The 12,608-nt window shown below is 45.2% G+C and overlaps 1 protein-coding gene across 1 annotated transcript in view; it reads left to right on the forward strand.

The window, feature by feature from the left end:
- Positions 1 to 1,848: 1,848 nt before the first annotated feature.
- Positions 1,849 to 12,608, forward strand: part of COLGALT2 (collagen beta(1-O)galactosyltransferase 2) — a 147,170-nt gene continuing 136,410 nt past the window's right edge. Inside the window, exon 1 of the mRNA XM_060131833.1 lies at positions 1,849 to 2,188. Coding sequence (XP_059987816.1) covers positions 1,926 to 2,188 — 263 coding nt within the window. The 5' untranslated portion in view covers positions 1,849 to 1,925. The remainder of the gene's footprint in view (positions 2,189 to 12,608) is intronic.

The raw sequence follows: 12,608 nt of genomic DNA on the forward strand, positions 1-12,608 counted from the left end.
ACTGTGGTAGGAGAGATGGAAAATGAAGAAGTGGAGAAAGCAAGTGTAGAGCTCTCTTTCAAAGGGACTTGGCCAAGAAAGGGGATTGCTAGAAAGAGAGCCAAGATTTTTTGTTTTTTAATTCTTTAAGGATAGAAGAGGACTGATTGAGTTTTTCTTTTATTTCTTTTTTTAGTTTTCTTTCTTTTCTTTTTGATTGATTGATTGATGCATTGGGTCCTCATTGCTGCACGCAGGCTTTTTCTAGTTGCGGCAAGCAGGGGCTACTCTTCGTTGCCATGCATAGGTTTCTCACTGCAGTGGCTTCTCTTGTTGCGGAGCACAGGCTCTAGGCACATGGGCTTCAGTAGTTGTGGCACACAGGCTCAGTAGTTGTGGCGCATGGGCTTAGTTGCTCCACGGCATGTGGGATCTTCCTGGATCAGGGCTCGAACCCGTGTCCCCTGCATTTGCAGGCAGATTCTTAACCACTGTGCCACCAGGGAAGTCCCCTGATTGAGTTTTTAGCTTGAGGGAAAAGAGCTGATGGAAAGGGACAAGTTGAAGGTTCAGTAGAGTGGAGATAAATGGAGAAAAGTCCTGGACTAGAAGGGAGAGGATGGGATCAGAAGCTCTGTCATGAATAGGCACCTGCAAGTAAGCAGTGCATTGATAGGGATATTAATTAGAGACAGGGGCGTTTAGGGAGTTCAGTAAAGGAGGTGATATTCTTCTGAGGAAGGGAGGGGGTGGAAGGAGAGTGAAGAAGGTGTCTAATAGTTGTGGAGAAGTTTGGATACAACTAGTAAAAAGACCGTGTAGGGCAAGCTGGGATTGGAGGTCATCAATCCATCCTGCACACAGATAATTTAAAGTCTACACAATTCCACAGAGAAAGAACTCCCGATTTTTTAACTAGCTTTCCTCCATTATGTTCAAGATTAAATATCCCTCAATAGTGTATCCTAGCAATTTCACTTTATCTGCTAATTTACCTTCCCTCTTCCTTCCTTCTTCCTTATACTTCTCCTCCAGCATGTACAGATTTTCCCTCTCTTTGTCAGTTTGGATCATTAAGGAGAAAGAAAACCATCTAAGCGAATCTCCTCCTTAACATGCCACCCTGTCAGGAAGCTCAGGACCCTGAGTTGGCAGGTAGAGGACCTGGCCCCCAAGGGGCTTTCTTTAATTTCAAGGGTTCGATCTGGCTCTAAAATTCTCCAAGTCTTCCAACTTGATCTTATTGGGGGTCTACTCAGTCAAGAATGAATTTAAAGAGCACTTGAGTGTGAGGAAATGCAAACATTCTGCCTTTGTGGAAGTTAAAAAACTGTTTATCACAGTAGTGAATCATTAGGTGACTTTCCATTTTAGAGCTCTACCCATTTAGTCAATAAGTGCATTATGAAAAACTGGATACATTGCATCACTGTGAAGGACTTTAGACTGCGGTTTGCAAAAGCAGAATAAATTTTCTTGGAGTCGTACCGTTATGTACACACGCTCGCGCGCGCGCGCGCACACACACACACACACACACACACACACACACACACACACACACGCATTCACACGCCCATTGGCAGACACGGCCACACCTCACGGCTCTGGGGGAAGCCACAGACCTCAGCTGTACAGGCTGAGCCTGGACTAGAGGAACTTTCCGCGGGACTCGGGACAAACTGCCGCACCGACACGACTGTCTGCGAGCCTGAGTCCCAGACGAGCGCCGGCGGCGGCAGGTACTCCGGGCCCCCGCGGCAGGGCCTGAGCAGTGCAGCTGGGGCGGCGGCGGCGGCGGCGGCGGCGGCGGCGGCGGCGGCGGGAGGGTCCCGGGCTGCCGAGGTCTTGCCAGTGCGCGCGCGCCAGCCGCCTCCCCTCCGCCCCTCGCTGTCGGCCTCGGGCATCCACGGCCGGTGGTCCAGCCGCCCGCCACGGCCCTGAACATGGCCGCAAGCCCCGCTGCCCCCCTGGCCTGGGCGCTGCTACTCCTCTCGTGGGCTCTGCTCCGCGGCGGCTGCCGGGCGCGCTTCGCTGCCGAGCCGGACTCCGAAGACGACGAAGGGGAGGCGGTAGTATTCTCCGAGTCGCCCCTGCAGAGACCCACGGTGATGGTGGCCGTCCTCGCGCGTAACGCTGCGCACACGCTGCCTCACTTCCTCGGCTGCCTGGAGCGGCTGGACTACCCCAAGAGCAGGATGGCCATCTGGTGAGCTGGCTGCGCCGGGCCGGCGGCGGGGGCGGCGCCCGAAGTGTCGCTGAGGGGAGAGGGGGCCGCTCGGGGCACGCGGAGACGAGGTGCGCACACTCCTCACAGCCGGCGTGGGTCCTGGGCGGATCAGCGGTCGGGGTGGGGAAGGACGCGCGCGTCTGCGTGCGCACCGGCTGCTAACCAGGATAAGCTGCCCGCCCCGAGCTCCCGTGGGGACAGTATGGAGCGGGGTGACCTCGTCGCTCTCCCGGACAGGACTGGGGAGACCCCGCAGGAGTGCTGCCTTCTCCCCGCTTAACACTCGCGAAGATTCCTTTTCCCCCACCTCATATCCCTCGCCCCGGAGTGCGGGAACAAGGTTGCCCGTTGCCGCCTACTCGTCCGGACGCGACATGGACCGAAACTGCGGCTGGGGGCCCGGGGGGGGGGGGAGGGCCCTCCGGAGTGGCTGGAGTGCGCTGTCCTGGCTTCCCGGTGCCAGGTTCCTGCTCCCAACTCAGAGGCTGGAAAAGCGGCTCAAGGTTCTCCCTGGGTGTGGGGAGGAAGGGGAGAAGGGATCAGGACCCAGAGTTTGAGGCTAGTTGGGGCCAGCTGTGTCTTCCTAACTACGTCACCGCCGTGGGTCCTGTCTCCTCTGAGCGCTCCAGGCTGTCCCGGCCCTGCATCCTCCCGGGACCCCGCCGCAGATGCAAACCGCGCGGGGTGCCTTGGGGTGCCGGCGTCCTGGGGACCGAGCCGCCCCGGGGAGGCAAACAGCTAAGTTTTGTTGCACTTAGGGTAGAGACCCGGGCCTAGGCCCTGTGCTTGCTGTGGAGGTGGCTGCCCACTTCAACTTTCCCACTTGGTTCTGTCTCCACATCTTTTTATAAAAGCAGGTATCAGAGGGTGAGAAGTTGGTGGCCAGGTGAGCCGCTAAGGGGCCTGTGGAGGAGGAGGTGGGCACTGGCCAGGGGAGATAGGCCACCAGATACATGGACAAGAGGCCTCTGGTCTCTTGAGGAAGACAGAGCCCAGGTCACTCTGGAGCAATTTCTGTCTTGTGTTGATAAAGGGAGCTGTCCACAGACAAGACATCCTTAAAGCCACGGTTGGGCATAAAGGGAAAAGGAAGGATAAAGCAGTAGCTGGAGCTGGCAGCCTAATGGTACCTGGTGGGAAAGGTGCAGAGGTGAGAAAGCAAACATGAGATATAGTGCAGCACTGTGCTATACACTGCTTTACTATATACCCTGTTATACGTGACGTTTGCCACGGAGAAGGGCATGTTATGTGGAAAGTAGGAACGTTGGTGCAGTCAGATTTTAAACCAGAAAGATTTTTTTTAACCATTTCAATACCAAAAGAAAATTTTACAAATGTCAGTTCTTAGATGCTTTCTTCAAAAGAGATGCATTACAATATAGTCTTGGTCTTTCTGCATTGTTTAGTTTTAAAGAACATCACAATAGTTGCTATAGGAAATTAGTGAGGGGGGAAGTGAGTACCAGGCACAGGTTTTGCTACCTGATGTACAGACATTACCCCTTTTATCATATAGTAGACTTTTAAAAGATACTATCATCCTTATTTTACAAACGAAGAAATTGAGGCTTGGATCAGTTCAATAACTCAGTCACAGAATTAATAAATGGTTAAACTGAAATTTCAACACAGGTTTGTTTCTAAAGACCACCCCAGAAAGGATAAAGGGAACATGATACAGTATAAGCAAAATGTACATAAAGCTACAAATAAGGAGACTTGAGTTGTTTTGTCACTAGCTTGACATGTAGTTTTGGGCCAGTGGCTTGGGATCCATAGACCTCAGTTTTCTCATCAGTAAAATTAGGGAATAGGAACAAGTGATTTCAAAACTCCTTTCCAGCTCTTGAATTTCATAGATTTTGTGATATGATCAGAATCACTCAGCAATGATTGTACATCCGAGTTCCCTGGATGTTCCAGATTCTGTGGATGTTGGTGTTCTCTTTAGATGGGTAGCATTCTCAATTCTGCTTAGACCTTAGGGACCTCTTTTCCCTCACCCTTATTCTTGGTCCATGTGACTGTACCTTTATGGTCTGTGTTGGAAAGTAAAGGAAGAAACCCAAGGCTTGGGTAAGGCCTTGGGCAGCCCCTACATTAACCAGCCACTAAAGACTCTTCTTTGAGTTCTGGCTTAGAAATCTTATATAATTTATTAGGTAATAATAATAAAATGCCAGTTTTTAAATAGTCCTTTACAGCTTTCAAAGTACTTTCATCACCTAGTTATCTCATTTGATCTTAACTACCATCCTATAAAGAAACAAGATTATCTCCATTTCATAGAAGATATTGTGTCTAAAGTAACTAACTTACTGAAGATTATATTTACTTGTTAATTTTACAAATTTAATAATAATATTTAATAATAAGAGCTCACAGTTCTTCTAAGCACTCTACATTCATTTTCTGGTTTCCTCTTCACAATAACCCTATCAGTTATGTCTTATTATTTATACCCTTTCACAGATGAGAAAACTGAGGCACAGAGAGGTTGTGCAAGTAATGACCTTCTTTTGTGAGAATCAGGCACTATGCCAGGTTCAGGCTGGAAAAGGTTGAATAAGCTGTGGCTCCTCACAGATAAGTATGGCTTTTTAAAACTAGGCAGTGTAAGGTGATCTGAATGGCATTTATAGCATTTGGGAGAGTGACAAAAGACTTCTATATAAATCAGATTGGGGCAGTTGTGTGGTCATGAAAGTTTTTTTGAGGAGAGTTGACACTTAGTTTGAACTCAGTTTTGAAGGACAAATAGGAATCCACAAAAACCTGGGAAGGAAGGAGGGTTCCAGAAAGAGGGAGAAGCATGGAAAATAAAAAGGTACTGGAACATTAACCAGAGCTTCCTAACAGGGGAGATAAAGTGAGTGGCAGGTCTAAGTTTTGCAAATCTCCAAACTCATTGCACTGTACCCTGGAGCTGCTGACTTCATGACTAGTGCTAGAGGAGTATTTGCGGGGAAGGTGATGGGTTATAACCCTCCAGGAGAGGCAGTACCTCAGTTTAGGATGCTGCAGTTTTGAGGGGCTTCTGCCAATGACTTACTCTAGTCTCTCAGTCCCAAGCTCTCCTCAACATTCCGAGATGCCAAACTGGCTAGTCTCCACTCTGCAAGGCTAGCACATGCTGAGGTCAAAAATGGTCGTGTCAAAAATGGCCAGAACTTCATAAAACAGAACCACGTTGGGTATAGAGACTGGGCTGCCAGCTTCCATTTCATCTTATTTTAGTAACTCTGTGCAGACTCTCTCTTCTTATTCATCTGCTTACTTCTAACGATGGCTGGAGGAGCATCTGATAAGACTTCTTTCCTGTATGAGTAATTGAGACCCTGGTTCAATGATCGTATTCAGATTTCCCGGTGGTGTGATTTTTTTTTTCCCCTCACCTAAAGTTCTGGACCAGATCTGCACTGAGTGCCAACAAATTGACCTGAAAACTTTTTCAGAGGTTGAGTGCGGTTATCTCAGTATCAAGTTTATTTGGATTCAGTTGAATTAAGGAAAGTTTATATTTTAGAGATATTTTGTACCGGCATAAGGGAAAACTTATCACATTTACCTATCTGATCTCAAAACCCCACCAAACTAATTGTTTTCCTTCAGATATCACAGTTCTGTGATAAGGAACTGAGATAATCCTTGTGTTGTAATTAAAACCAGCACTGGGTTAATGGGGATCACTGCTGTGCTGAGATGAAGGGGACAGGTTGGCATTGTAACATGCGGCAGTGCGCTTGAGTGGGTTCTCTTTAATTCAGTGGAGCCATGAATAGTGGCCTTAGCAGTAGAGGGAAGGCTGACCTCATCCCCCTTCCCAAGCCTATGATTAAGGGGGGCAGTGGCAAGTAACATGATGATGGAAAATGGAGCAGGGCACAAGGAAAAACATTTGACCCAAAAGATACATTAAGTTTGTCTTTTGGAGAGCCTGCTGCTCTGTGTGGGAAGACGGTTGGGATTCACGGAGTCTGTGCAGTCACAAGGCAGTAACTATCGTGTAATTACAGAACAATTTGGGCATTTCATTTGGTAGAGTTTTGAAAAGTAATATGTATGCTAAATTGAAAACCGTCATATGGCTTTTAAATAAAGAGATGTTTCTGTTGACATAAACATTAACAATGACGAACTTCTACTTGTTCTGGGGTACTGACCCTGACATTTTGCACCAACTTTGTGGGGTGTTTGGGGATTAGCTTGGATTTATCTCTACGTTTTAATGCCCAACCAGTAGCATTTGGTGAATGTTTAACTTGATACACTAATATAAGTGTGTTTACAAAATGTTCCAAGCTACTAGTAATGCTAGTTTTCATCAGTGGTGAGAATGATGTCACATTTTATCCTTACAATCTTGACATTAAGTGTTTATGTTTTCCCTCTAGTTGCAGCTCATGGCTGAAAATGTATATGGTACTTTGGTCTGCTTCTCTCCATTAGTTTATTTCTCTCACCTTACCCCCTCCTCCTCCTTATTTTTCCCAGCCTGGCAGTTTATTACGGAGGGCAGGGTATGCAGCTTACAGTCAGATAGACTAGGGCTCAAATCTCCTGTGTAATCATGGGCACATCATGAAGCTCTAAGCTGAGCTGCCTCATCTGGAGATGACTAATAATAACACCTACCTCAAAGAGTTGTTATAACAAGCAGATGAGATAAAGTATTACAATGTCTTTTACACACATGCTACTAAATAGATAATAGTTGCTATTTCCTATACATCTTTTCCTTTTTGTCTCATCTCCATTACCTTTCTCATCGCAAATGAAACTTTTAAAAAAGAAAATACGTTCAAAAGAAGCTCTGTTTATTTTCTTCCTTCCAACAAAAAGTTGTCAGCATAATGGAAACTAACATTCATGGAGGGGCCGTTCTAAACACTTCGGTGTGATAACTGATTTACTCCTGACGGCAACCCTAGGTGAGAAGTGTCATTACCCTCTTCACTTTACACAGGAGGAAACTGAGGCACAGAGAATTTACATAACTTGTCTGAGGTCACAAGGCTAGTGCACGGTGGAGCCAGGATGTGACTCAGGCAGCTAACGTCGCAGACTGAGTACAGATGCTCTGTTTAAGATCAAGAAAAGACCAATTAGTTCTAGTTTTTGCTTCTGTCAGTTGACCCACCTTAGGAAGATAAGAGTGTCAGTGTTTTCTTTCAAAGAAGAATGGCTCCTTCTGCTTGAATGACGCAAGGGACTCAGTGGCTCCCTTCCACTGTCTTGATGATTTTGTCACTTAGGCCCTTTCTAGTTACTAAACTCTGTTCTGTGTTGGTAGATTTCACAGGAACAGAACGAGACTAAATATGTGGGTTGTACTTAAATATGGAGGTCACTTGTTATGATCACAGCTATATAGCAACAGAAAGAAATTTATCACGTATTGTTAGTGACAAACGAATAAGGCCGCATTATTCATATGCATGGTGGCTGCAGCATTTTGATAAGACAGAGGGTCAGTTTTTCAGCCTTTTTAATTAGTGGTCTTGGATTTGGTTGACACGTAAACTCAACTTTCTTCCAAATAGTCGGAGACAACTATCAATCCTCCCTCCACTGTACAATTTTAAAACACAATTGGACCTCAGAATTATATATTTCCTTTGGGTAAAAACTGAAGTCACCTATCCTCTTGCTCTAGTTTAGACAAATCACTTGCGAGTTAGAATGGATGCCTAAATTGTCCTGGATCTGTTTTATTAATTGACTTCCATAGGTGGGGAAACCAAAGCACAGGGCAGTTAAGGGATGTTCCCACAGTATATTACATAATAAATGTCGGAGTGAGATAACAGTTTTCTAGATTTTAAACCCTATATGGCTGTTTTAATGTTGAGTGTTTTATAAGGAATATAGCTCATGACTAGAGGAGCATACCAGTTATTCTAAGCAGGGTTTGGCTTTACGTACTTGTCTTCAACTCCTTTCTCCAGGTGATTCTATAGCTAGTGCGTGGTGCACGCTTATGACTCCAGGTACGTAAGTGTGCTTCCCACGGCCTTCTCCCTTGACTGTCTCGGTGGTGGTAGGAATGAACAATGAAAACTTTGTAACCTGAAAGGCGGTTGGTTGTGCCTCGTTCCTTTTTCCAACACTTAAATGTCCTCATGGGTCCTATCACGGTGTGGCACTGTCTTCAAGTCTAAGGCATTCTATAGTAGGACCATTATAAGGCTTATATAGGGACTATAGTAGGACTATTATAAGGCTCATTTCTGCACATTTCTTCAAATAACATAACAATATACATTCGAGTTAAAGTTTGAGAGAAAATGATTAGCCTGTAGTTTGGTTCTTAGTTCTATTCCCCAGTTACCATATTATGAAGAGGTTTCACTATATGTGTTTAAATCATAGCTGTTATTCATCAGGAATTACAAAGTGTGTGTATTGTATACGTTTTGACGTTTTTATTCTCAAAGGAGTGATCTGTTCATTTTATTGCATTTACATCGTTAGCATATCAAAAATTGCCGCTAAAAGAAGTTAAATCCGTCAGAGTCCTTGTAGGTTTATAGTAATTTAATTATTTTAGGCATTTTTCTTTCCTGACGTTTTCTTTTTAAAATTGAAAAAATAATACTCTCCCATAATAAAACTCCAAAAAGTGTGAATGGGAATACAAAAAAAAGTTAATCTCCCTTCCACTCCATACCACCTGCCAGGGGCAACCATTGTTAACAGTTTCTTGTGTATCATCTAGAAACTTTCTGTGCATATACATATATCCTTTTAAGTGTTAACCCAAATATTGGTTGGCCAAAAAGTACATTTGGTTAATGCATATGTTGTTCAATAAAGTTCTTGGTGAAAACGAGTCTTTCATTTTTACTTAAAACAGAACAAACTTTTTGGCCAACCTAATAGAAGTGTTTGCTATCTCCTATTCTGCACAAATGTGATGTTTTTAAGTCAATCTCTCTATCCCAGGTTTTTTAAACTCTGCCATCCCACCTGTACCTATGTCCTGGCTGGCACAGTGAAAGCCAGCTTCACGCAACACCTGTTCTAGGTAGTTACTCTGAACCCTCCCTGATGATACCCATCTTGCTCTCTTGTTCTTGTGTCTCTGGCCCCCAGAAATGTGGCCCTTAGCCCATTAAAAAAAAAACTTTTTTAAGAAGCATAACACACATCCAAAAAGTGCATCTATCACAAATGTATAACTAGATAACTTTTCACAAACTGAACATGCCAGAGTGAGCAGCACCTGCCCCACCAGGCCTGCATTTGTCCACAGCAACAAATGGTTAGCCTAGGAGCTGCTGTCCCCCGCCCGGACTTCGTCCCATCAAGCCCACCCTCTGTGCACTTGTGATTGGTCCCTGCTGTCTGGCCCGTGCAGGCATTTGGGTGGTGACCTTTGCTCCCTGCTCAGCCTCCTCAGGAGACTTAGGACTCGAGTAGTAACTGCTTTCTAGAACCAGCAGGCTTGGCAAGCTGCCAGTGAGTGACCTAGTAGTAAAGTGATCAGGATTGTTTTACTTTTCCCTCGGCTCTCCATCCCTATGGTTGGAAAGCTATGCGTTAATGTTCATAAAGGTAAAAACCATCTCGTTATAGGTAGTAATTGAAAAGCCATGCAGAATATAAATAGAGTGGCTGTAATTAATTCACTGGAACTTGCTGCCGTCCAGAGCCATGAAAACGCAGCATTTGTGGTTGGTGACATTAGCGAAGTCTCTTGTATGAATTAAACCTTAGATTTGGCTGCAGGGCATTCCTTTTCCTCTCTAGGAGCACTGGACAGAAATCATTTCGGACTTAGACTTCCCGTAATAGCCTCATGACATCCTACCAAGGTTGAATTTATGATATCATAACACACTTCATTTAATCGAGGCAGTCATTGTTATTATTTAGTTGTTTGTCAAGTTCAGCAAGCTGAAACCTGTCCCTGACTTAATTGGTTTAGCTGATGAGATCGTGTTCCTCTGCAAACATAGTGCAAAGTAATCCTCTTCGCCCCAGAATTTTTTTTTTTTTTTTTTTTTTGCGGTACACGGGCCTCTCACTGTTGTGGCCTATCCCGTTGCGGAGCACAGGCTCCGAACGCACAGGCTCAGCGGCCATGGCTCACGGGCCCAGCCGCTCCGCGGCATGTGGGATCTTCCCGGACCGGGGCACGAACCCGTGTCTCCTGCATCGGCAGGCGGACTCTCAACCACTGCGCCACCAGGGAAGCCCCCGCCCAAGAATTTTTGATTAATGTTTCAATACCCCTTAGAAGACGTGCATTTCAAAAACATAAATGATAACTTAAGTGATGATCCTAGACTACACACCCCTAAGAAGATGGCAGAAGGCTGTGTGTGGAACCAGGCGCCTCTGATGAAGCAGCCTCATGAGTATTTGATTTAAGTGATAAATTGCCTACATTGGAAGAATTCTTTACCTCCTAGGTTTGATCACTTCGAAGTCTATTGAGGCACATGTCAGGCTGGAGAGAGGAAGTTCCTCAAATGGAGCTTTCCCCATCCACCACCCTCCCGGCAAAATTCATGTGTTGAAATTCTAACCCCTAAAGATGATGATATTAGGAGGTGGGGGGTCTTTGGGAGGTGCTTAAGTCATGGGAGTGGAGCTCTCATGAATGGGATTAGTGTTCTTATAAAAGAAGCTCCAGAGAGATCCCTCACCCCTTCCACCATGTGAGGACACAGCAGGAAGTCTACAACCCAGAAGAGGCTCTTCACCAGAACCTGACCATGCTGCCATCCTCATCTTGGACTTCTAGCTTCCAGAACTGTAAGAAATAAATTTCTGTTGTTTATAAGCTACCCAGCCTGTAGTATTTTGTTATAGCAGCCCAAATAGACTAAGATAGCTGTCAAGCCCAAGGAAACCATGAAGGTGGCCCAAAGTGCCTACATTTTAGGCAGTAAAGAAGTAGAGCTCTTGCTTTCCATCCCCTTTCCTTTCTGAGACTGGTTGTATACATTTTGGAGGTGGGAAGGGCAGCGGGCCACGTCAAGCTTTCCTGTTCTCACAGGGCGAGAGATGATTCTGAGAAAGGGGAATACATGGATGTATGTTGATAGACATTCTCCCTAAAAGTCATATTAAGTGAGAAATTGCCACTTTTCAGGGCCTTGGGAAAGGCAGGATTTTCTGGAGACTAACAGTGGAACTTAAATTCCTGGGCTGTCCATGAGAAATATGGTCATGGGCATTTGGGGCTATGGCATTTCCAACACAGAGTCCCTTGCTGGACTGCTGGACTGCTTTTTAGTTTCTTGGATTCCAGCCAGCCCCATAATCTGTCCAAGCTCCACACACCACAGTGATTATGGCTGAGAACTGCCAAGATACTGGAAGGTTGCTGCCAGGTGGAATCAGGATTTTTCATGTCATCACTGCAACATTGAACAGTAAGCTTATATGAAGCTCCTACATTGCTGCATTCCCTCTGCTAGAAGCAGGTGGGGTGGGAGTGCATTCAGACAGTCAGACCGTGTCTTATGTTTCAGATGGATTTTGTGGAGTTGGCCTTTAAGGCTCAGCATACTAAAATGTTTTAGAAAATTACAAATCTCCTTTATGCCTTTCCTCAATCTTGTTAGACTTTAAGATTTACTGGACACATTGATTTCTAGCCTAGAAAATTCTCTTTAGCAAGATAAACTATGAATTTCTAAAGCAGCAGACTAAAAAAAATTATATGCCTCCTTTTATTTATTTGACCATCATGGATTGTCTAGGTGGATAAATTCAGGTAATCATGTTGAAATTAGTAGTTGAGGTGGCCTCAAAGCAACTCAACCCCATTGGTCGAGTTCATTGGCCATGAGTGGACGTGGCCCTCATCACTCTTCTGCTGACCTTTTGCTATAAGGCTGCTGGGCTTCTACTAGTGGTTCCTAAATACTGGTTCATGGGCCAGCTGTATCACAACACCTAGGACATTTGTTAGTTACATAGATTTCTGTGCCCCGTTTCAGCCACATTCAATCAGATGGCCTGTGGAAGGGGCCTGGGAATCTGTGTCTTAACCATGTGCACAAGTAATTTGTATACACTTCTGGATCTGGGAACTGCAGGAGATGAGCTCCCAGAAGCCCCCATGAAAAATAGGGGGCCCTCATGGAAGGACTGAAAGCTGTATATGTGTCTGAAGTACAGGCCGTGGGATTTTCAAAGCTTGGTAATTTGGCACACACTGGAATCTTCTAAACCCCAGGTTCCAGATGCGTAAGCAATCAGGAAGGCCAAGGGGTTTCTTATTAAGAGAAGTAGTAACGTACAGGATTACAAAGAAGAGGCTCTGCCAGACAGACATCATCTGTGTTTTTTATTGAGTCAAGCACATGTGTTTTCCCGTCTTCCAATAGCGGCTATTTAAAAAAAATAATATATATATTTTTTAAGGCAGTGCTCCAGA

The sequence above is a fragment of the Lagenorhynchus albirostris genome, chromosome 2 (assembly GCF_949774975.1).
Source record: "Lagenorhynchus albirostris chromosome 2, mLagAlb1.1, whole genome shotgun sequence".
Taxonomy (NCBI): Eukaryota; Metazoa; Chordata; class Mammalia; order Artiodactyla; family Delphinidae; genus Lagenorhynchus; species Lagenorhynchus albirostris.